The sequence below is a fragment of the Salmo salar genome, chromosome 16, assembly GCF_965601325.2.
Source record: "Salmo salar chromosome 16, fSalSal1, whole genome shotgun sequence".
Classification (NCBI taxonomy): domain Eukaryota; kingdom Metazoa; phylum Chordata; class Actinopteri; order Salmoniformes; family Salmonidae; genus Salmo; species Salmo salar.
This window is the reverse complement of record NC_138306.1, coordinates 1,876,543-1,901,944: the sequence shown is the minus strand read 5'-3', so window position 1 is coordinate 1,901,944 and position 25,402 is coordinate 1,876,543. Positions and strand designations below refer to the sequence as shown.

Here is a 25,402-nt window from a genome sequence, read left to right as displayed (position 1 = left end):
GTTCCGGCAGGCGACACATCCCAACATGCGAACGTACTACTTTTGCACAGACGCAGCCAAAGACATGGAGTCATGGATGAAGGTGATGACAGACGCTGCCCTGGTGCACTCAGAGCCTATCAAGAGGTTTGTACTCAATCAATCAATAAGTGACACTTCGTTTCCTATTCAGTTGAGATGTCAGTACTGAGTAGTAACAAAACAGAGACCCTATTTCCCATTCAGTCGAGCTGTGAGGCTCCGTCTATACTGGACAATTGTCTTAGTCAATTTAGCTACTGAACTTGGAGGAATAGTTTAATTGGATCTCAAACAGTGTTTGAACGGTGGTAACCTCCTAAATAGAAATATTAAGGAGCTGTTCTGTTTTACTGTTATTTGAACTCTCTGAATTGCTTTCCTCAGCATGTAGTTGATTAGGGAAGGGTCTCATCCACCTCAGCATATTCCAGTCCTCTAGAGTGAGACGGAGTGATACAGAAAACGCTGGCTCTTCCCTGTTGCATAACCTGGCTATTGTCAGAGGATAGGGGTGTGTGTGTGTGTCCTGGATGTACGATGCCGGTGTAGCGTGAAGGATGCATTAGCTACAGTACTGACTGACTGACTGACTGACTGAGTGTGTGTGTGTGTGTGTGTGTGTGTGTGTGTGTGTGTGTGTGTGTGTGTGTGTGATGTGAAGGGATTATGGGGATTTAGAGTGAAATAACAGTAACCTGGCAACCTTCCTCAACAACGCTTCCTCCTCTCTACACGGCAGAACAGCGTGCGTGTGTATCATCTACCTGGCAGAGTGAAGTGGAGGCCTAAATGGTGAAGTGATTTTTAATTAAATTAAGTTATGTGATGGTGTCTCTGGCTGCAGTCCTCATGGAGATACGATAGCTAATTGAGCAGGTGACACAGGAACAACTCTGCTGCTAAATCAAAATAAAACGAAATAAAATAGTTTTGGTTGCATACACATATTTTGCAGATGTTATCGCGGGTGTAGCGAAATGCTTATGTTCCTACCTCCAACAGTGCAGCAATTCTTAACAATACAAAACAATACACTCAAATCCCAAAAATAAAAAGGAATTAAAGAATATAGAAATATTAGTACGATCAATGTCAGAGTCCGAAATATACACGGCATTCAGAAAGTATTCAGACCTCATGACTTTTTCAACGTTTTGTTAAATTACAGCCTTATTCTAAAATGTATTAAATTGTTTTTTTCCCCTCATTAATCTACACACAAACCCCATCGTGACATAGCGAAAACAGGTTTTTATACATTTTAGCAAATGTATTACTAATAAAAAACAGACATACGTTATTTACATAAGTATTCAGAACTTTTGCTTTGAGACTCGAAATTGAGCTCAGGTGCGTCATGTTTCCATTGGTCATCCTTTAGATGTTTCTATAAGTCCAGCTGTGGTAAATTCAATTGATTGGACATGATTTGGAAATGTGCAAACCTGTCTATATAAGGTCATACAGCTGACAGTGCAGAGCAAAAACCAAGCCATCAGGTTCTACAGCTGCACATCGAGAGCATCCTGACTGGTTGTATCACTGCCTAGTATGGCAACTGCTCGGCCTTCGACCGCAAGGCGCTACAGAGGGTAGTGCGTACGGCCCAGTACATCACTGGGGCCAAGCTTCCTGCTATCCAGGACCTCTGTACCAGGAGGTGTCAGAGGAAGGCCCTAAAAATTGCCAAAGACTCCAGCCACCCTAGTCATAGACTGTTCTCTCTGCTACCACATGGAAAGCGGTACTGGAGCACCAAGTCTAGGTCCAAGAGGCTTCTTAACAGCTTCTACCCCCTAGATATAAGACTCCCGAACAGCTAATCAAAGGGCTACCCAGACCCCTTTTTTATGCTGATGCTACTCTGTTAATTATCTATGCATAGTCACTTTATTAACTCTACCTACATGTATATATTACCTCAACTAACCGGTGCCCCCGCACATTGACTCTGTACCGGTTCCCCCTGTATATAGCCTCGCTATTGTTATTTTACTACTGCTGTTTAATTATTTGTTACATTTATTTAAAATTTGTACTTACTGTTTTTTACAAAATACTTATTTTTCTTAACTTGGTTGTTGGTTAACGGCTTGTAAGTAAGCATTTCACTCTAAGGTGAAACCTGTTGTATTTGGCGCATGTGACAAATAACATTTGATTTGATTTGAAGGAATTGTCCGTAGAGCTCCAAGGATAGATCTGGGGAAGGGTACCCAAAAATGTCTACAGCGTTGAAGGTCCCCAAGAACACAGTGGCCTCCATCATTCTTAAATGGAAGAAGTTTGGAAACACCAAGACTCTTCCTTGAGCTGGCCTTCCGGCCAAACTGAGAAATAGGGGGAGAAGGGCCTTGGTCAAGGAGGTGACCAAGAGCCACTTTGACAGAGCTCCAAAGTTATTCTGTGGAGATGGGAGAACCTTCCAAGGGACAACCATCTCTGCAGCACTCCACCAATCAGACCTTTTATGGTAGAGTTGCCAGACGGATGCCACTTCTCACTAAAAGGCACATGACAGCCCGCTTGGAGTTTTCCAAAAGGCACCTAAAGACTCTCAGATCATGAGAAACAAGATTCTGTGGCCTGATGAAACCAAACTATTTGGCCTATTTGACAAGGGTCATGTCTGGAGGAAACCTGGAGCCATCACTACGGTGAGTCATGGCTGTGGCAGCATCATACTTAGGATATTTTTCAGCTGCAAGGACTGGGAGACTAGTCAGGATTGAGGGAAAGATGAACGGCGCAAAGTACATGAAAACCTGCTCCAGAGCGCTCAGGACCTCAGACTGGGGCGAAGGTTCACCTTCCAGCAGAACAACGACCTTAAGCACACAGCCAAGGCAATGCAGGAGTGGCATCGGGACAAGTTTCTGAATCTCCTTGAGTGGCCCAGCCAGAGCCCGGACTTGAACACGATCGAACATCTCTGGAGAGACTTGAAAATTGCTCTGCGGCGACACTTCCTATCCAACCTGACAGAGTTTGAAAGGATCTGCAGAGAAAAATGGGAGAAACTCCCCAAATACAGATGTGCCAAACTTGTAGCGTCATAACCCAGAAGACTCAAGGCTGTAATCTCTGCCAATGTTGCCTCAACAAAGTACTGAGTAAAAGGTCGGAATACTTATGTAAATGTTATATTTAACATTTTTAAACCTGATTTTTGCATTGTCATTATTGGGTATTGTGTGTAGATTGCTGATTTTGTTTTTAAATGGGTCTGAATACTTTCCAAATGCACTGTAAATATATACTGTACCAGTCAAAAGTTTGGAAACACCTAGTCTTTCAATGATTTTTCTATATTTTTACTATTTTCTACATTGTAGAATAATAGTGAAGACATCAAAACTATGAAACTGTAACGGTCGTTGTACGTAGTGGACCAAGGCACAGCGGGTTGAGTGCTCATAGTGACTTTTATTGAACACAAACAAAACAACGATCGAACGAACAGGATTGCATGCTACACACACAGCTATGCAAACAACAACTTCCCACAAAGGGACAGGTGTAAACAGGGCTACTTAAGTATGACTCTCAATCAGCAACAACGATGCACAGCTGTTCCTGATTGAGAGCCATACCAGGCCAACAAAGAAATACACAACATAGAAAAACATAGAAATACAAAACAAGAACATTACCCAAAAACCCCGGAACACATAAATCAAACACCTCTCTTACATAAATACATATCCCATAAACCCTGAACCACATAAAACAAATACCCCCTGCCACGTCCTGACCAAACTACAATAACCAATAACCCCTTATACTGGTCAGGACGTGACAGTACCCCCCCCCCAAAAGGTGCAAACCCCGGACGCACCTCACACAAAAATAAACACAAAATAAACCCCCCAAACTAAAGGGAGGGTAGCTGCCGTCACCGACGGTTCCCGTGCTACACCCCCCCTCCCCAATCCTCCTACTGTGGAGGTGGCTCAGGCTCTGGCCTTAGTCCACCACCTGACCTGTCCACCCCCGCTGAATACCTCTGGCTGAGGCACGTTGCTGAAGACCTCGGGTTGAAGCACTTCGCTGTAGACCTCAGGCAGAAGGACGATTCTGGGAGCTCCGGACTGTAGGGCGACTCTGGGAGCTCTAGACTGTAGGCCGTCTCACTCGGTTCCGGACTGTGGGCCGTCTCTAGACGGGGCACTGTCGCCGGACGCTCTGGACGGGGTACTGTCGTCGGAAGCTCTGGATGGGGTACTGTGCTACACCCCCCCTCCCCAATCCTCCTACTGTGGAGGTGGCTCAGGCTCTGGCCTTAGTCCACCACCTAACCTGTCCACCCCCGCTGAATACCTCTGGCTGAGGCACGTTGCTGAAGACCTCGGGTTGAAGCACTTCGCTGTAGACCTCAGGCAGAAGGACGATTCTGGGAGCTCCGGACTGTAGGGCGACTCTGGGAGCTCCGGACTGTAGGCCGTCTCACTCGGTTCCGGACTGTGGGCCGTCTCTAGACGGGGCACTGTCGCCGGACGCTCTGGATGGGGTACTGTCGCCGGAAGCTCTGGACGGGGTACTGTCGTCGGAAGCTCTGGATAGGGTACTGTCGTCGGAAGCTCTGGACAGGGACTGCGCACTGAAAGCCTGATGCGTGGGGCTGGTAGTGGAGGTACCAGACTGGAGACACGTACCCCAAGGCTAGTGCGAGGGGCAGGAACAGGACGAGTTGGACAGCGCTGACACACTGGAGGCCTGGTGCGTGGGGTTGGTACTGGAGATGCCAGACTGGAAACACGCACCCCAAGGCTAGTGCGGGGAGCAGGAACAGGACGAGTTGGACTGGGCTGATGCACTGGAGGCCTGGTGCGTGGTGCTGGCTTTGGATGTGCCAGACTGGAAACACGCACCTCAGGGCTAGTGCGAGGAGCAGGAACAGGACGAGTTGGACTGGGCTGACGCACTGGAGGCCTGGTGCGTGGGGCTGGTACTGGAGATGCCAGACTGGATACACGCACCCCAAGGCTAGTGCGGGGAGCAGGAACAGGACGAGTTGGACTGGGCTGACGCACTGGAGGCCTGGTGCTGGCTTTGGATGTGCCAGACTGGAAACACGCACGTCAGGGCTAGTGCGAGGAGCAGGAACAGGATGAGTTGGACTGGGCTGACGCACTGGAGGCCTGGTGCGTGGTGCTGGCTTAGGAGATGCCAGACTGGATACACCCACCCCAAGGCTAGTGCGGGGAGCAGGAACAGGATGAGTTGGACTAGGCTGACGCACTGGAAGCCTGGTGCGTGAGACTGGTACTGGAGATGCCAGACTGGATACACGCACCTCAGGGCTAGTGCGAGGAGCAGGAGTAGGACAAGCTGGACTGGGCTGACGCACTGGAGGCCTGGTGCGTGGGCCTGGTACTGTCTTCACCAGACGGCTAGCACGCACCTCAGGACAAGTATGGAGAGCTGACTCAGGTGACATTAATTTTAGGACACGCTCCGTAGGGCGAATGTCGTGCCTAAAACACCAACACAGTAGCTCTCTCATAGTTTTCTCCTCCAATTTTCCCATCAACTCCTTTACAGTCTCTGCTTCGCTCACCTCCACTTTTACCCCGACTGGCTCTGGTTCCATCCTCGGCTCCACCGATCTGTCCATGTGCCCCCCCCAAAAAAATTCCTGGGGCTGCCTCTCATGCATTCTACGTTGGTCCCGCTCTTCGCTCCACTTTCACCTTTCCTCCCTCGGTGTCTCCACCTGTTTCCATGGCAGGTCTTGTCCCCTGCCATTACCTCCTCCCATGTCCAAAATGTCCTCCACTCCCTTCTCTCCCTGGCCCAGGATCCTTCCTCTTCCTCAGCCCGCTGCTTGGTCCGTTGGTGGTGGGAAGTTCTGTAACGGTCGTCGTACGTAGTGGACCAAGGCGCAGTGGGTTGAGTGCTCATAGTGACTTTTATTGAACACAAACAAAACAACGATCGATCGAACAGGATTGCAGGCTACACACACAGCTATGCAAACAACAACATCCTACAAAGGGACAGGTGAAAACAGGGCTACTTAAGTATGACTCTCAATCAGCAACAACGATGTACAGCTGTTCCTGATTGAGAGCCATACCAGGCCAACAAAGAAATACACAACATAGAAAAACATAGAAATATAAAACAAGAACATTACCCAAAAACCCCGGAACACATAAATCAAACACCCCTCTTACATAAATACATATCCCATAAACCCTGAACCACATAAAACAAATACCCCCTGCCACGTCCTAACCAAACTACAATAACCAATAACCCCTTATACTGGTCAGGACGTGACAGAAATAACACATATGGCATCATGTAGTAACCAAAAAAGTGTTAAACAAATGAAAATATATTTTACATGTTAGATTCTTCAAAGTAGCCACCCCGATTGCCTTGATGACAGCTTTGCACACTCTTGGCATTCTCTCATCCAGTTTCATGAGGAATGCTTTTCCAAAAGTCTTGAAGGAGTTCCCACATATGCTGAGCACTTGTTGGCTGCTTTTCCTTCACTCTGCTGTAGAACTCATCCCAAACCATCTCAATTGGGTTGAGGTCAGGTGATTGTGGAGGCCAGGTCATCTGATGCAGCACTCCATCTCTCTTCGTCTTGGTCAAATAGCCCTTACACAGCCTGAAGGTGTGTTGGGTCATTCGCCTGTTGAAAAACAAATGATAGTCCCACTAAGCACAAACCAGATGGGATGGCGTATCGCTGCAGAATGCTGTGGTAGCCATGCTGGTTAAGTGTACTTTGAATTCTAAATAAATCACTGACAGTGTCACCAGCAAAGCAACCACACACCATCACACCTCCTCTTTCATGCTTCATGGTGGGAATCACACATGCAGAGATCATCCGTTCACCTACTCTGTGTCTCACAAAGACATGGCGATTGGTATCAAAAATCTCAAATTTGGACTCATCAGACCAAAGCACCGATTTCCACTGGTCTAAAGTCCATTGCTCGTGTTTCTTGGCCCAAGCAAGTCACTTTTTCTTCTTACCTTTAGACTGATACTGTATGTATACTGTATGATGGTGGGTATAGATATTAAGGACAGTATATTAATACATTTTTTTTGTGTACAGCAGTTTTGTCACAACACATTGCCACAGATGCCTTAAGTTTTGAGAAAGCGCGAAATTGGCATGCTGACTGCAGGAATGTCCATCAGAGCTGTACCAGTAAATTGAATGTTAATTTCTCTACCATAAGCTGCCTCCAATGTCGTTTTAGAGAATTTGTCAGTACGTCCAAACGGCCTCACAACTGCAGACCACGTGTAACCCTGCCAGCACAGCACCTCCACATTCGATTTCTTCACCTGCAGGATCATCTGAGACCAGCCACCCAGACAACGGATGAAACTGTGGGTTTGCACAATTGTAGAATTTCTACACAAATATTCAGAAAACGTCTCAGTAAAGAGTGCTCGTCATTCTCACCATGGTCTTGACCTGACTGCAGTTTGGCGTCGCAGCCGACTTCAGTGGGCAAATGCTCACCTTCGATGGCCACTGGTACGCTGGAGAAGTGTGCTCTTTACGGATGAATCGTCGTTTCAACTCTACCGGGCAGAGGGCAGACAGCGTGTATGGCATCGTGTGGCAAGCAGTTTGCTGATGTCAACGTTGTGAACAGATTGCCCCATGGTGGCAGTTGGGTTATGGTATGGGCAGGCATAAGCTACGGACAATGAACACAATTTGAATTTATCGATGGCAATTTGAATGAACAGATACCGTGACGATATCCTGAGAACCATTGCAGTGCCGTTCATCCGCCGCCATCACCTCATGTTTCAGCATGATAATGCACAGCCGTTGCAAGGATCTGTACACAATTCCTGAAAGCTGAAAATGTCCCTGTTCTTCCATGGCCTGAATACTCACCAGACATGTCAGCAATTGAGCATGTTTGGGATGCTCTGGATAGACGTACACGACAGCATGTTCCAATGCCTGCCAATATCCAGCAACTTTGCACAGCCATTGAAGAGGGACAATGTTCCACAGGTGACGATCAACAGCCTGAAGAAGTCTTTGCAAAGGAGATGTGTCGTGCTGCATGAGGCAAATGGTGTTTTCTGATGGTGTTTTGGTGTTTTCTCTGACCATCAGATACATATCAGTATACCCGCTCATGTGAAATCCATAGATTAGAGCCTAATGAATTTATTTAAATTGACTGATTTCCTTATATGAAATTGTATTAGTCACATGCCAAATACAACAGGTGTAGACCTTACAGTGAAATGCTTACTTATGAGCCCCTAACCAACAATGCAGTTTAAAAAAAAAATATGGATAAGAATAAAAGATAACAAGTAATTAAAGAGCAGAAGTAAAATAGCAATATTGAGGCAATATTCAGGAGGGTACCGATAGAGTCAGTGTGCGGGGGCACCGGTTAGTTGAGGTAGTATGTACATGTAGGTAGAGTTATTAAAGTGACTATGCATAGATGACAACAGAGAGTAGCAGTGGTGTAAAGGGGGGGGAGGGGCAATGCAAATAGTCTGGTTATCCATTTGACTAGATGTTCAGGAGTCTCATGGCTTGGGGATAGAAGCTGTTTAGAAGCGTCTTGGACCTAGACTTGGCGCTCCGGTACCGCTTGCCGTGCGGTAGCAGAGAGAACAGTCTATGACAAGGATGGCTGAAGTCTTTGACAATTTTTAGGCCCTTCCTCTGACACCGCCTGGTATAGAGGTCCTGGATGGCAAGAAGCTTGGCCCCAGTAATGTACTGGGCCGTTCGCACTAACCTCGGTATTGCCTTGCGGTTGGAGGCCGAGCAGTTGCCATACCAGGCAGTGATGCAACCAGTCAGGATGCTCTAGATGGTGCATCTGTAGAACCTTTTGAGGATCTGAGGACCCATGCTAAATCTTTTCAGTCTCCTGAGGGGGAATAGGTTTTGTCATGCCCTCTTCACGACTGTCTTGGTCTGCTTGGACCATGTTAGTTTGTTGGTGATGTGAATACCAAGGAACTTGAAGCTCTCAACCTCTTTTTCCTGTAGTCCACAATCATCTCCTTTATCTCCTTTATCTTGATCACGCTGAGGGAGAGGTTGTTGTCCAAGCAGCACATGGCCAGGTCTCTGACCTGCTCCCTGTAGGCTGTCTTATCGTTGTCTGTGATCAGGCCTACCACTGTTGTGTCAGGCCTACCACTGTTGTGTCATCAGCTGTATGTTGATATTGTCGTCGTTCAGCCACGACTCTGTGAAGCATAAGATTTTACAGTTTTTAATGTCCCGTTGGTAGTTTAATCTTCCGTGTAAATCGTCGATTTTATTCTCCAAGGATTGCACGTTTGCTTGCAGAATGGAGGGAAGTGGGGGTTTATTCGATCGCCTATGAATTCTTAGAAGGCAGCCCACTCTTCGGCCCCTCTTTCTCCTCCGCCTCTTCATGCAGATCACAGGGATCGGGGCCTGTTCCCGAGGAAGCTGTATAACCTTCGTGTCGGGCTCGTCAGATTCGTGTAAGGAAAAAAAGGATTCTGCTAGTCCGTGGTGAGTAATCGCAGTCCTGATGTCTATGTTCTTTTCGGTCATAAGAGACAGTAGGGGCAACATTATGTTCAAAATAAGTTAAAAAATACGTTTTTACAACGCAAATAAACAAACAAAAAAACACAAACGTCTGCCTTCCTCTCCTGCGCCAACAATACTTCAACATTGTTGCATGTTGCGTTTATATTTTTCTTCAGTTTACACAGGGCAGCAGTCTATAAAGTGCAAGGTTGAGTACCAGGTGGAAGCCGGCTAGTAACAGTGAGTAAAGTTCAGGGCAGGATACTGGGCTGGCTAGTGGTGACTATTTTACAATCTGATGGTCTGGATACAGAAGCTGTTTTTCAGTCTCTCAGCCCCAGCTTTGATGCAGCTGTACTGTCTCCACCTTCTAGGTACTGAGGTGAACAGGCCATGGCTCAGGTGGCTGAGGTCCTTCCTGTGACACCAGGTGCTGTCAATGTCCTGGAGGGCAGACAGTGTGCCCATGTTAATGCGTTGGGCTCTGGAGAGCCCTGCGATTGTGGATGGTGCAGCTGCCGTACTAAGTGGTGATACAGCTCAAAAGGATGCTCTTAATGGTTCATCTGTAGAAATTTCTGAGGGTCTTACGGGCCAAAACAAATTTCTTCAGCCTCCTGAGGTTTGAAGAGGCGCTGTTTTGCTTTGTGGATGGACTATTTTAGGTTGTCAGTGATGTGCACGCCTAGGAACTTGAATCTTTTCACCCTCTTCACTGCGGGCCTGTCGATGTGGATGGGGACGTGCTTCCTCTGCTGTTTCCTGAAGTCCACGATCAGCTCCTTCGTCTTGTTGACGTTGAGGGAGATGTTATTTTCCGGGCACCACTCTGCCAGGGCCCTAACCTTCTCCCTGTAGGCAAATGGCACTTTAGTCTATTTATTTGTCTCATCCCATCTCCTCTACTGCTTTTGCCCTTTTCCTTACCTTGTCTTACTCTTAAAACCCGGTGATACAGTCTTAAAATCTGGCTCTTGTAATTCAACCAAAACGTCCCAATATGTTGCTTTATCTTGGAATGCATAATAACCTTTACTTTAGTTGTACCCATTGTACCTCTACTCTAGTTGTTTTAGCATAAAACCTTTCATACATCCATAAAACCACCCAGAAGTAAACAACCTTAAATACAAAAATAAAACTACCTCGCAGCCTTTCTTCCAGCTAAATATACTCCTGATCAGCCAGTCAGTGGTGTGTAATGCAGCAGAAACATGCCTGATGAGGTCATGCAGACAAGGTTTTCATAGGGCCCTATGCGACTTCCATAGTCCTGAAAGCAACACAGACAGGCAGAGGGCAGGGAAACACATTATGTTGCTGGCTACTGCCATTAAACGCCAACGGCCTGAGTTTGGAAACTGGGACGGCTGTCAAACAGATTGGTCTCTCTTACTTTTTTTTCTCTCTTATCTCTTTTTCTCTGTGTCTCTATCGCACTCTCTATCTCTCTCTCTCTTAACACTGATTCCCACGCTGTGTCTTCCAGTGGATTGCCTTTGTTGATGTGACCTTCAGCTCATACAAGGCAAAGGACCAATGGTATCCATTACCTTGAGAGAGCCAAGGCACCAACCTGTTTAACAGATATGTGTGCGCACCTGCATGTGTATCTGTGGAACTCATATGGTACTGCATGAGTGTGTGACCCCAGAGAGGTCAGGGAGTGGTTGCCAGCAGGTCTGAATGAGCGGCAGCACCTTCCGGGCCTGTCAGTCTGGACTGGAGTCAGAGCCAATAGTTTATTGGTGTGTCAGAGATGGATCCCGGGTTCAAATACTATTTATTGAGTATTACTATCCTTTGAGTGTTTGCTTTAGTCTGTCTGTAATGCCAGTTGGGCGGAATTTGCACTTCTGTGACTATTCTATTGGTTCCATTGTGCCAGGCAAGCTCAATCAATTCCAGATAAAGTACCAGTATTTGAAAACATAAAAAATATTATTTGAACCCAAGTCTGTCTCAGAGCTGTTGCCCACATATTATAAAGTATGGCTGAGTGTCAGAGAGGAAGGTTCAATTATGGTATATTCTGACTGGATAAAGGACCCAATCATTGCATCTGTGGAAACGCTGACATCGGTTTCCAGAGTTTCCCCAGTGCTTTATGTAAGGCTTTGCTTGGCTGATTTAGTTATTGGTCTCTATGTGGGGTGTTGCTCCCTTCTCTCTCTCTCTCTATCCTGTTCAACGGTATCTTGATTGTATCTTGTATCTTGGATCGTTGACTTTGCTCTCCTGTTATTCTCTCTCATTCCTCCCTCTCTCCATACCCCTCTCTCCTCATCTTCCTCCTCCTCCCCTCCTCTTCCTCTTACTCCTCCCCCTTCCTCCTCCTCCCATCCTATCCCATCCTCCTCCTCCCATCCTCTCTCCCTCTTTCCATCTCTCCAGCAGGTTACTAAAAGTTGAACAGTGCCGTCCACAGGACATCAGTAACCACATTACCCAGAACCACCGACCAGTCCTAACCCGACCAGTGATCCAGAACAACGAGCGGAACCAAGCTGAGGCTGAGCGGGTACGGGTACTTTACACTGTTGCTGCCGTAACCACAGTAACCTCCACCAAGGAGAAGGGGAACAGGAAGCAGTGTGATGCGGAGCGCTACGGTTTCCAGAAAGAAGGGGCAGAGAGAGACCGTCCGCTTACTAAGATCAACAGCATCAAACTACAGTCGGACCAGGCAGCAGCTGTTGCTGCTAACATCAGAGATGGATCCCCACGACAGGCAGACACACCAGACGGGCTCTACAGATCCCCACAGGTGAACACAAGATATACAAATGGACATAAGAACCAGTGGTGGAAAAAGTACTTGAGTAAAAGTAAAGATACCTTAATAGAAAATTACTCAAGTAAAAGTGAGTCACAGTAAATTAGTACTTGAGTAAAAGTCTAAAAGTATTTGGTTTAAAATGTACTTAAGTATTAAAAGTAAAAGTATGAATAATTTAAAATTCATTATATTAAAGCAAACCAGACGGCACAATTTTCTTTTTCTTTTTTTTACGGATAGCCAGGGGCACACTCCAACAGTCAGACATAATTTAGAAATGATGCATTTGTGTTTAGTGAGTCTTTTTACTTACACCACTGATAAGAATAGAGCGCTAGCTTGAAGTCAGCCATACCTACCTAACAACACTGTTAAATGAACACTTAAGCTGTGACTGACCCTGATATTTATTCTATGATACTGATCAAGACTGTCCCTGATGATCAAGACTGTCCCTGATAGCATTTTCAACACATACACTATACAGTACCAGTCAAAAGTTTGGTCACACCTACTCATTCAAGGGTTTTTCTTTATTTTTACTATTTTCTACATTGTAGAATAACAGTGACATCAAAACTATGAATAGCACATGGAATTATGTAGTAACCAGTCAATCCGAAACATTTCAAGAACTTTGAACGTTTCTTCAAGAGCAGTCGGAAAAACCATCAAGCGCTAGGATGACTGCCACATTAACAGAAGACCAAGAGTTACATCTGCTGCAGAGGATAAGTTCATTAGAGTTACCAGCCTCAAAAATCGTCAATTAACTGCACCTCAGATTGCACTTCACAGAATTCAAGTAATAGAAACATCTCAATATCAACTGTTCAGAGGAGACTGTGGGAATCAGGCCTTCATGGTCGAATTGCTGCAAAGAAACCACTACTAAAGGACACCAAAAATAAGAAAAGACTTGCTTGGGCCAAGCAATGGATATTAGACTGGTGGAAATCTGCCCTTTGGTCTGATGAGTCCAAATTTGAGATTTTTGGTTCCAACTGCCATGTCTTTGTGAGACGCAGAGTACGTAAATGGATGATTTCTGCATGTGTGATTCCCACCATGAAGCATGGAGGAAGAGGTGTGATGGTGTGGGGATGCTTTGCTGGTGACACTGTCTGTGATTTATTTAGAATTCAAGGCACACTTAACCAGCATGGCTACCACAGCATTCTGCAGCGATACGCCATACCATCTGGTTTGCCCTTAGTGGGACTATCATTTGTTTCTACAGGAAAATTACCCAAAACACACCTCCAGGCTTTGTAAGGGTAATTTGGCCAAGAAGGAAAGTGACGGAGTGCTGCATCAGATGACCTGGCCTCCACAATCACCCGACCTCAACCCAGTTGAGATGGTTTGGGATAAGTTTGACCGCAGAGTGAAGGAAAAGCAGCCAACAAGTGCTCAGCATATGTGGGAACTCCTTCAAGACTGTTTTGGTTTCTACATGATTCCATATGTGTTATTTCATAGTTTTGATGTCTTCACTATTATTCTACAATGTAGAAAATTGTAAAAATAAAGAAAAACCCTTGAATGAGTAGGTGTGTCCAAACTTTTGACTGGTACTGTATTTACAAAAGTAAATAATACAAAGAAAAAACCAACCATAATTTTTTTTAGTTTTTTGTACCATCTTTGATATGCAAGAGAAAGGCCTACATGTATTATTCCAGCCCAGGTGCAATGTAGATTTTGGCCACTAGATGGCAGCGGTGTATGTGCAACGTTTTACACTGATGCAATGAACCATTGCATTTCTGCACAAAATGTTGTATCAAGACTGCCCAAATGTGCCTAATTTGTTTGTTAATAACTTTTCATGTTCAAAAATGTCCACTCTCCTCAAACAGTAGCATAGTGTTCTTTCACTAATAGCTACTGTAAATTGGACAGTGCAGTTAGAGTGAAAATAATTCAAGCTTTCTGCTGATATCAGATATCTCTATGTCCTGGAAAGTTTAGTTGTTACTTACAACCTCATGCTAATCGCATTAGCCTACTTTAGCTCAACTGTCCCATGGACGGGACACCGATCCCAAAGAAGTTATTAAATGGGTTTCCATGGCCGAGCAGCTGCACACAAGCCTAAGTTCACCATGCGCAATGCCATGCGTCGGCTGGAGTGGTGTAAAGCTTGACGCCATTGGACTCTGGAGCAGTGGAAACGCGTTCTCTGGAGTGATAAGTCACACTTCACCATCTGGCAGTCTGACTGCCGAATCTGGGTTTGGCGGATGCCAGGAGACGATACCTGCCCCAATGCATAGTGCCAACTGTAAAGTTTGGTGTAGGATGAATAATGGTCTGGGGCTGTTTTTAATGGCCCCTTAGTTCCAGTGACTGGAAAACTTAACGCTACAGCATATAATGACATTTGAAATGATTCTGTGGTTCCAACTTTGTGGCAACAGTTTGGGAAAGGCCCTCTCCTGTTTCAGCATGACTATGACCAGTGCACAAAGCAAGGTCCATACAGAAATGGTTTGTCAAGATCGGTGTGGAAAAACTTGACTGGCCTGCACCACGCCCTTATCTCAACCGTATCAAACACCTTTGGGATGAAATGGAACGCCGACTGCGAGCCAGGCCTAATCGTCCAACATCAGTGCCCGACCTCACTAATGCTCTTGTGGCTGAATGGAAGCAAGTCCCCACAGCAATGTTCCAACATCTAGTGGAAAGCCTTCACAGAAGAGTGGAGGGTGTTATAGCAGCAAAGGGGGAACCAACACCATATTAACTATGGGCTAGGTGGGACGCTAGCGTGCCACCCGTGGTGCACTCCATCAACAGCAGGTGCATTTCAAGAGCGGCAAATTTGAATCCAAATAAATGTCAAAATTCAAATTTTTCAAACATACAACTATTTTACACCCTTTGAAAGATAAACATCTCCTTAATCTAATCACGTTTTACGATTTCAAAAAGGTTTTACGGCGAAAGCATAAATTTAGAGTATGTTAGGACAGTACATTTACAAGAGTTGTGTGTAATGTTTTGTCAATTCGAAGACAGGGTAACCAAAACCATAAAACCAGCTAAAATGATGCACTAACCTTTTACAATCTCCATCAGATGACACTCCTAGGACATTATGTTAGACAATGCATGCATTTTTAGTTCTATCAAGTTCATATTTATATCCAAAAACAGCGTTTTACTATGGCATTGATGTTGAGGAAATCGTTTCCCTCCAATAACCGGCAGTCAAGTCAGCGTCACAAATTAAATAATTAAAATTAGAAAACATTGGTAAAATATTATATTGTCATTTAAAGAATTATAGATTTACATCTCTTGAACGCAATCAACTTGCCAGATTTAAAAATAACCTTACTGGGAAATCACACTTTGCAATAATCTGAGCACTGCGCCCAGAAAAATACGCGTTGCGATACAGACTAGACGTCATGTTGGGGAGATCTAAAATCGAAAATACTATGTAAATAATTCATTACCTTTGATTCTCTTCATCAGATGTCACTTCCAGGTATCACAGGTCCATAACGAATGTAGTTTTGTTCAAAAAAGCTCATCATTTATGTCCAAAAATCTCCGTCTTGTTAGCACATGATCTAAGCCAGCCGGACTTCTCGTCATGAATGAGGGGAAAAAATATATTTACGTTCGTTCAAACATGTCAAACGTTGTATAGCATAAATCATTAGGGCCTTTTTTAACCAGAACATGAATAATATTCAAGGTGGACGAATGCATACTCTTTTATAACGTATTGGAACGAGGGTACCCAACATGAACTCGCGCGCCAGGTGTCTAATGGGACATCATCGTTCCATGGCTCTTGTTCGGTCAGATCTCCCTCCAGAAGACTCAAAACACTTTGTAAAGGCTGGTGACATCTAGTGGAAGCAATAGGAAGTGCCAAAATATTCCTCAGCCCCTGTGTTTTTCAATGGGATAGGTTTAAAGGTAATACAACACATCAGGTATCCACTTCCTGTCAGAAAATGTCTCAGGGTTTTGCCTGCCAAATGAGTTCTGTTATACTCACAGACACCATTCAAACAGTTTTAGAAACTTTAGAGTGTTTTCTATCCATATATAATAAGTATATGCATATTCTAGTTACTGGGTAGGATTAGTAACCAGATTAAATCGGGTACATTTTTTTTATCCAGACGTGCAAATGCTGCCCCCTAGCCCTAACAGGTTTTAATGCCCATAATTTTGGAACGAGATGTTCGACGAGCAGGTGTACACATACTTTTGGTTTTTGTGGTGTAGTTCTGCGCTATAGATCAAATCAGAGTTAGATTATTTGTTACATTGTATTTTTTTCATTTGGTCCAGTTGGTTTCACATTCTCTTTGGTCTTCCAACAACATTCTGGAGGAAAACAGTGTAATAGGCGTTCTAACTGCGACGTGCAGGGCCTAGGCTATATTCAGTAGCCTATGTCCCCTGTATAGCCCCGGCCACCCCTAATTATGCACTCATAAAGGCACTGCTACTCACAAAATGTTTCAAAGATATCAAGTTGTGATAATGTGTAATCAAATGCTTACAGACAAACAATCAATATTACTGCAAGCCTCTTGTTCTTTTCCTGTGTTTGGTCCCGACTGCGTTCACACCTGCAACGAACCTTACCATGGTAGAAATGGAGAATGACGGAGACCACTAATTTTGAGTGAACCACAGTGCGACTTTTGGTGCTCTTCTGAGTGTGGATAGTGTGTTCAACCAGTCCAAACATACCGAACTAAGGGGGTAAATGCACCAGAGTTTGGTAAAACTGCTCCAAAACTATTTGGTGTGAAGGCCCCCTTAATGATATAAATTCTATTGCTGTTGTTTCCTTTATTGGTATACTCTATTTTATGTAATTTTTATTAGTTGAAGCATTGTTCATTGTAAATTGCAGCTGTAGTTATTTATTGTAAATGTCAACCATTTCAAGGAGAGCTTGTGGTATTTCTACAATGTGAGAATAATCTTTGAACTTCGAACTCTAGGTGAATGGGTCTGGGGACCAGAGCCCAGGGGAGATGATGGCCCACCCCGAGCCCCACCAGACCCCCTCCATCCTGGGTAGCATGACCCCTACCACTCCTACCCCCCAGTACCCCCAGCAAGAGCCTGAGCCCAGGGCCCTGACCAAGACCAGCTCCATGCAGCAGCTGGAACAGTGGGTCCGCACACAGAGAGTACGCAACCAGGACGACGACGCTAGAAGGTGGGTGGGTATTTTCTTGGTGTCCCACGATGTTATCTCAGAGAACTTGAAATGTGTATGTATTCCTGGACTGAACAAATAATTCCAGAATAGAAAGTCAATTCAGAAGCCTATACAGTAAAGACTGCATGAACTGCCTCAGTTCCTTCAGTTCCGGTGCATTTTTATTAATTTCTTTCAATATTTGTGATCACTACAAGTAGTGTGCATGACTTGTTTTGCTTTATTTTTTACACATTGTTCACTGACCTCTCTAATACTTTTTCAGACCCACAAAATAGTGTGACAGCGTCCTCTCTCTGATCCAAACCCTTTTAGAAATGTAAAGCCCTCTGTAGGTTCCTACTTTTTGATTCCAGTCACACTGACCAGACCAGAAGACATATGGTAGACCTACCATTGATGCCAAATGTATGAGAGTCTGCTCCTGTCTTCAGTGCAGTAGAGGTTATTGTAGGACAGTCAATTGTGTATTGTTCTTTGTGGACTGTAAGAAAAATGGATCAATACAGTATTCTTCTTATAGCCTGTATCATCTGACATTAGAGGAAAGATAGGGGTGAACTTGTCTTAGTCCTGTTAGAAATTCTGAATCATGCAGCAGCCCAGCACCAGCATCTTGTGTGTGTGTGTGTAGCCAGTCAGCAGGGATCCTGTTTCTTTCGCTCATCATTAGCTAGCAACCTTACCAGCGCCTTTAGCACAGTTCAGTCTGAATAAGCTTTTTATTTTTACAAAACACTACAGTTTAAAGCACCTAATTTTTAAAAATAAGAATGACAATTGTTATATCTACTTTCAGTAGACATCCATTATTTTAAGCCACACATATTTGGCATGAACTATGACATCTCCCCGAAACCAAGCAGGCAGCAGCATTTGCAAACTCTACAGTTTAAATTGTGTATTAAAGTGAGAATAGTCATTCTGCAATATGAGATCATTGCTGGGTGTTTGGATTTCAGTATTGTGCTAAATCTGTACCTTGAGCCAAAGAGAACAGATAGGAACTCATAAATCATTCATGGTAATGCAGTAAACCACAGAGCTGCAGAGGTAAACAATGACAGTACAGTGGGCAGAGGACGAGAGATGGACTGACTAACCGACTGCTCATCTGGGCAAGTTGGTGTTCATTAGGCACCAAACGGAATAAAATGGACTGAAACAGGGAGGAATTATCTGGACTCTGGTCTAATAAGAAAAGCATTTTTTTTTTCATTTTCAGATTCAAAATGTTTTGCTACTGTGCCTTACTGAACACAACCCAGGGCTTGCCCGCTTAATTGGGGGAAGAATGCTCAGCTGACCCATCCTGCCAGATCCTTCAGAGCATCTCCTCATCTTAATTTTGGCTATGGCCTGATTTCTCCATCCAGACAGCAGCCACTTAAATGTTTGCTCCATCTGAACTCCTACTTCTCCAGCAGTGTGTGTTTGTGTGTGTGTGCGCGTGCGTACTCTGTTTACCATTACTGGGCATAAATGGTCTCCATGCCTCACCCCACCCCGCTCCACTGCAGCAGTCACACATGATGCTTAATTTCCACTGAGTTCAGTAGCAGTCTCCAGTCTCTAGTTGCGTTATCCAGCATCTGTAAGTGAGGGTAATAGGCTGCTCTCTGGCTATCATTTTTTTCTGTCTCTGGCTATCTCTCAGTCTCTATCTGCACTGTCTCTGACCTGTGCAAATATTTTTGGTTGGTATTTGGCTAAAGGGTGTTTCTTCTCTTTCCTTTCAAGCATGCCGGTGTGTGCGCACGTATTCTCACACACTTCACACTTCTCAAACACCATGGTGTGTATATCATATCTGTTACACACACACACACATGGGTTATGGCAGCTGACAAATTATTCAAATGAACAGTGGCTAATGGTTCATAGCACAGATGAACTCACCACAAGGTTGGACAAAAAATGTCATCTGGATTTCAGCTAGGAAAATGTGTCATTAACAGTGTGTGTATGCACTCGCTCCAGGAACAGAGCATCACTGCCGTTAGATGCATCTCTGACTGTGATGTTGGCAGTCTGTTACTCTGTTAGATTCACACCCTCAGGATAGTGGTGAGAAGTTTTACAATTAAAGCTGCTTGCTGTTAGCTCGTATATAAAGTTTCATAGATACAGGGTTTGTTAAGGAGAGGAAGTCTTTAACTCTTCATTGAGTGTATTTTTCCTCCAGGGATGTGTTTTCTTCATCCTCTTTATACAGCGCATTCGGAAAGTATTCAGACACATTGACTTTTTCCACATTTTGTTAGTTTACAGCCTCCTTCTAAAATGTATAACATTGTTTTTTCCCTCATTTAATCTATGTACAATACCACATAATGACATGATTTTTAGAAATGTTTGCAAATGTATTAAAAATAAAAAACTGAAATCACATGAACATAAGTATTCAGACCCTGTACTCAGCACTTTCTTGAAGCACCTTTTGGGTATGACGCTACAAGCTTGGCACATCTGTATTTGGCGAGTTTCTCCAATTATTCTCTGCAGATCCTCTCAAGCTCTGTCAGGTTGGATGGGGAGCGTTGATGCACAGCTATTTTCAGGTCTCTCCAGAGATGTTCGATCGGGTTCAAGTCTGGGCTCTGGCTGGGCCACTCAAGGACGTTCAGAGACTAGTCCCGAAGCCACTCCTGTGTTGTCTTGGCTCAGTCCAAAGAGTTCAATCTTGGTTCATCAAACCAGAGGATCTTGTTTCTCATGGCCTGAGTTCTTTACGTGCCTTTTGCCAAAATCCAAGCGGGCTGTCATATGCCTTTTACTGATGAGTGGCTTCCGTCTGGCCACTCTACCATAAAGGCCTGATTGGTGGAGTGCTGCAGAGATGGTTGTCCTTCTGGAAGGTTCCCCACAGAGGAACTCTGGAGCTCTATCAGAGAGACCATCGGGTTCTTGGTCACCTCCCTGACCAGGGCTCTTCTACCCCGATTGATCAGTTTGGACGGGCGGGCAGCTCTACGAAGAGTCTTGTTGGTTCCAAACTTCTTCGATTTAAGAATGATGGAGGACACTGTGTTCTTGGGGACCTTCAAAGCTGCAGAAATGTTTTGGTACACTTCCCCAGGTCAGTGCTTCGGCACAATCCTCTCTCTACAGACAATTCCTTTGACCTCATGAATTGGTTTTTGCTCTGACATGTATTGTCAACTGTGGGACCTTATGTAAACAGGTGTGTGCCTTTCAAAATAATGTCCAATCAATTGAATTTACCACAGATGGACTCCAATCAAGTTGTAGAAATATCTCAAGGATGACCAGTGGAAACAGGATGCACCCAAGCTCAATTTCGGGTATCATAGCAAAGAGTGCGAATTTTAATTTTAAATGCATTTGTAAAAATATCTAAAAACCTTTTTTCTCTTTGTCATTAGAGGGTATTGTGCGTAGACTGATAAGGATATATCTTTTTTTTATCAATTTTAGAATAAGGCTGTAACATAACAAACTGTTTAAAAACTCTGAATGCACTGTATATCACTGAAATTGACTTACAGCCCAAATCAAAATTCTCTATATACTGATGTAATATGTTGTCAAATCAAATCCAATCAAATGTTATTGGTCACCTACACATAGTTAGCAGATGTTAATGTGAGTGTAGTGAAATGCTTGTGCTTCTAGTTCCGACAGATGACTTATTAGATATTACTGCACTAACAATTTCACAGCTACCTTATACACACAAGTGTGAATGGATGAATACGAATATGTACATATAAATTGTTAGGTTCTTATTTTTCAGAGTAAATAACCCACGGACGCTAGAAAAGCTTTAACCAAGTTTAATTCTTCCCAAAGTTCTGTACAGCTGTATTCTGACAACCCAACATTTGTCCCATCCAGATATTTATGTCCCATTTAAGACACTCCTCCTTCTCTCCAATCCTTACATATTACGGCTCTACAGGAAGATAATAAAGAGGGTAACAGGATACCAAACCTTTATTACACTCTTAAGAGAATCTGTCCTCACTTCCTGACCTCAACCCCTCCTTCATCTAATCCACAGATGTCCATTTGTCTCCTCTGTATCAACACATTGCTCTCCTCTTGTCACCCAACACATTCCACAGCTATCTGTCTTTCTACAGAGACCCAGTCTCTTTCACTCCTTAATATACTATGCGTCTGCTCTATCATGTCTTTAATATCTCAATGTTCAAAATGTCGAATCCAACAAAATATATGGATGAGCGATGGCCGTGCGGTATTGGCAAGATGCAGTAGATGGTATATAGTACAGTGTATACATATGAGTTGAGTAATGTAGGGTATGTAAACGTTATATAAAGTGGCATTGTTTAAAGTGACTAGTGATACATTTATTACATCCAGTTATTAATTATTAAAGTGGCAAGAGATTTGAGTCTGTGTTGGCAGCAGCCACTCAATGTTAGTGATGGCTGTTTAACAGTCTGATGGCCTTGAGATAGAAGCTGTTTTTCAGTTTCTCGGTCCCAGCTTTAATGCACCTGTACTGACCTCGCCATCTGGATGATAGTGGGGTAAACGGGCAGTGGCTCAGGTGGTTGTTGTCCCTGATTATCTTTTTGGCCTTCCTGTGACATCGGGTGATGTAGGTGTCCTGGACGGCAGGTAAGTTGCCCCCGGTGAAGCGTGGTGCAGACCGCACTACCCTCTGGAGAGCCTTGTGGTTGAGGGCGGAGCAGTTGCCATCCCAAGCGGTGACACAGCCCGACAGGATGCTCTCGATTGTGCATCTGTAAAAGTTTTTGAGTGTTTTCGGTTACAAGCCAAATTTCTTCAGCCTCTTCACCAGCTGGGGGTGGTCCGTCACAAATTCCAGGACCCAGTTGCACAGGCCGGGGTCGAGACCCAGGGTCTCGAGCTTAATGACAAGTTTGGAGGGTATTATGGTGTTAAATGCTGAGCTGTAGTCGATGAACAGCATTCTTACATAGGTAGTCCTCTTGTCCAGATGGGTTAGGGCAGTGTGCATGGTGATTGCGATTGCGTCATCTGTGGACCTATTGGGGCGGTAAGGAAATTGGAGTGGGTCTAGGGTATCAGGTAGGGTGGAGGTGATATGATCCTTGACTGGTCTCTCATAGCACTTCATGATGACAGATGTGAGTGCTATGGGGCGAGAGTCATTTAGCTCAGTTACTTTAGCTTTCTTGGGAACAGAAACAATGGTGGCCCTCTTGAAGCATTTGGGCACAGCAAACTGGGATAGGGATTGATTGAATATGTCTGTAAACACACCAGCCAGCTGGTCTGTGCATGCTCTGAGGACACGGCTAGGGATGCCGTCTGGGCCGGGAGGCTTGCGAGGTTTAACACGTTTAAATGTTTTACTCACGTTGGCCACTGTGAAGGAGAGCCCACAGGTTTTGGTGCGGGCCGTGTCAGTGGCACTGTATTGTCCTCAAAGCTAGCAAAGAAGTTGATTAATTTGTCTGGCAGCAAAACATCGGTGTCCGCGACGGGGCTGGTTTTCTTTTTGTAATCCGTGATTGACTGTAGACCCTGCCACATACGTCTCGTGTTTGAGCCGTTGAATTGCGACTCTACTTTGTCTCTATATTGACGCTTAGCTTGTTTGATTGCCTTGCAGAGGGAATAGCGACACTGTTTGTATTCGGTCATGTTTCCGGTCGCTTTGCCATGATTAAAAGTAATGGTTCGGGCTTTCAGTTTTGCGCGAATGCTGCCATCAATCCATGGTTTCTGGTTAGGGAAGGTTTTAATAGTCACTGTGGGTACAACATCACTGATGCACTTGCTAATAAACTCGCTGAACGAGTCAGCGTATACATCAATGTTGTTGTCTGAGGCTATCTGGAACATATCCCAGTCCACGTGATCGAAGCAATCTTGAAGCGTAGAATTCGATTGGTCAGACCAGCATTGGGGCGGCAGGTAGTCTAGTGGTTAGAGCATTGGACTAGTAGCCGAAAGGTTGCAAGATTGAATCCCTGAGCTGACAAGGTAAAAATCTGTCGTTCTGCCCCACTGTTCCTAGGCAGTCATTGAAAATAAGAATTTGTTCTTAACTGACTTGCCTTGTTAAATAAAGGTAAAAAAAAAAATATGAAAACAGACCTGAGCATGGGCGTTTCCTGTTTTTGTTTCTGTCTATAGGCTGGGAGCAACAAAATGGAGTTGTGGTCAGATTTGTCTTGATCACAGCTCTGATCCTCCTCTTTCTCTTCTCTCTTCTCAGTATCATGTCGTACCAGACCCTGCCTAGGAACATGCCCAGCCACCGGGCACCTCCAGTCATGCCCCACTGCGGGGACCCTGGCTACCGTACCTTACCCAGGAACAGCATGGTGCGGCCGGACAGTATCTGCAGCATGTCCCCTACCATATACGACCAGGCCCTAGGCATGGGGCTGGGCCTGGGGATCTCGCCTGCAGACAAGAGGCGCTCCATGAGGGACGACACCATGTGGCAGCTGTACGAGTGGCAGCAGAGAGTGGGCTACACTCCCAGGTGGGCATGAGACTTTAGAAATATAATTTCTAGAATTAGAATTCCCATTCAAGTTAATGTTCTGTATGCTGGACCGTCAGCCATATTGAGTGTACCCATGAGTGCACCAGTCAAATTGTAGCGGTTTGAATTGGAATTTCCATTGACTTCCTGAATTGACGGAATTGAAATGAAATGTACCCTAAGCAGTATAATGTCACACCTAGCCCCAGACCAACGTCGTCCACGCCCGGGCCATACGGGACCCTGCCCAGCCCCAAGACCATGATCAACTTGTCTGAACACCAGGGTGACAGTCACCAATCTATCCCCCCCTCGCCTTCCCACGGCTCCTTGTACATGTACGGAGGCTACTCGCCCCTCCGCTCCTCCTACAACCACAGCTCCACTAGGTCAGAAGTGGGCTTGCCTGTATACCAGGGGGATATCACTATAGACAGGAGACACAGCAGGACATCCCACCTCAATAAGGTGAGAGGACTAGTATGGACCTGGGTCTTCTAACACCTGGCTGTATTCATTATTTTTGCAACATGACATGAGTATGAACGATTCTTATTGAACAATTGCAGGAAGTTCCTCCATGGTCCAGTCTGTTTTCATCCGTTTGGTGCCTAATGAACACAACCCTGGCCCGCAATGGGGATGTATGCTTGCTGAATATTCCCCTGATTGAATACCACCATGCCTCTCTCTCTCTTCTCCAGTATGCCTACCCGCCTGACAGGAGGCCAATGCCAGCTGGGATCCCTGTCCAGACAATCACTGCCCAATCTCTGCAAGGCAAAACAGTCAGTTCACTTCCCTCTCTCTCTCCTTCTTTCCCTCCCTCTCCTCCATCTTGTCTGGTCTGGCCTACTGTACCCTGCCCTTGGCTTTGATATACAGTCAGGCTCACTTCTGTGATATATCGTCTACTTATAACACTTAGAACACATTTAAAATGGATTGGTTGATTAAAGTAAGGAAATAAAGTATGTTTTCCAAGCACTAGCTGCAGTTTTGGAATAATAGATGTCTCATCTATTTTATGCTTTTTGCGAACTGTGCAGCTACAGTGTTCCTAGGCAGGTTCCAGAATGAAATATGCAACCAAAACATTGTTTTGATGAAGGCAAATAGCGTATTCATTAGTCAAAGGGACTACTTTTTTTAATGATTAACAAAAGCCTGCCTACCAAGTTTAAGCTCATAAATCAAACACAGTGCAAAACAAAAATGCACCAAATCCATGTACAGTTGAAGTCAGATGTTTACATACACCTTATCCAAATACATTTAAACTCACATTTTCACAATTGCTGACATTTAATCCTAGTAACAATTCCCTGTCTTAGGTCAGTTAGGATTACCACTTTATTTTAAGAATTTGAA

At 44.7% G+C, this 25,402-nt stretch overlaps 1 protein-coding gene across 1 annotated transcript in view; it reads left to right on the top strand.

Moving 5' to 3' along the window:
• LOC106573013 (pleckstrin homology domain-containing family A member 5) overlaps positions 1 to 25,095 on the top strand; it is a 51,092-nt gene extending 25,997 nt beyond the window's left edge. Inside the window, exons 5-11 of the mRNA XM_082963240.1 lie at positions 11 to 126; positions 11,957 to 12,329; positions 17,330 to 17,550; positions 23,756 to 24,028; positions 24,235 to 24,499; positions 24,736 to 24,819; positions 25,081 to 25,095. Coding sequence (XP_082819366.1) covers positions 11 to 126; positions 11,957 to 12,329; positions 17,330 to 17,550; positions 23,756 to 24,028; positions 24,235 to 24,499; positions 24,736 to 24,819; positions 25,081 to 25,095 — 1,347 coding nt within the window. The remainder of the gene's footprint in view (positions 1 to 10; positions 127 to 11,956; positions 12,330 to 17,329; positions 17,551 to 23,755; positions 24,029 to 24,234; positions 24,500 to 24,735; positions 24,820 to 25,080) is intronic.
• Positions 25,096 to 25,402: the final 307 nt, after the last annotated feature.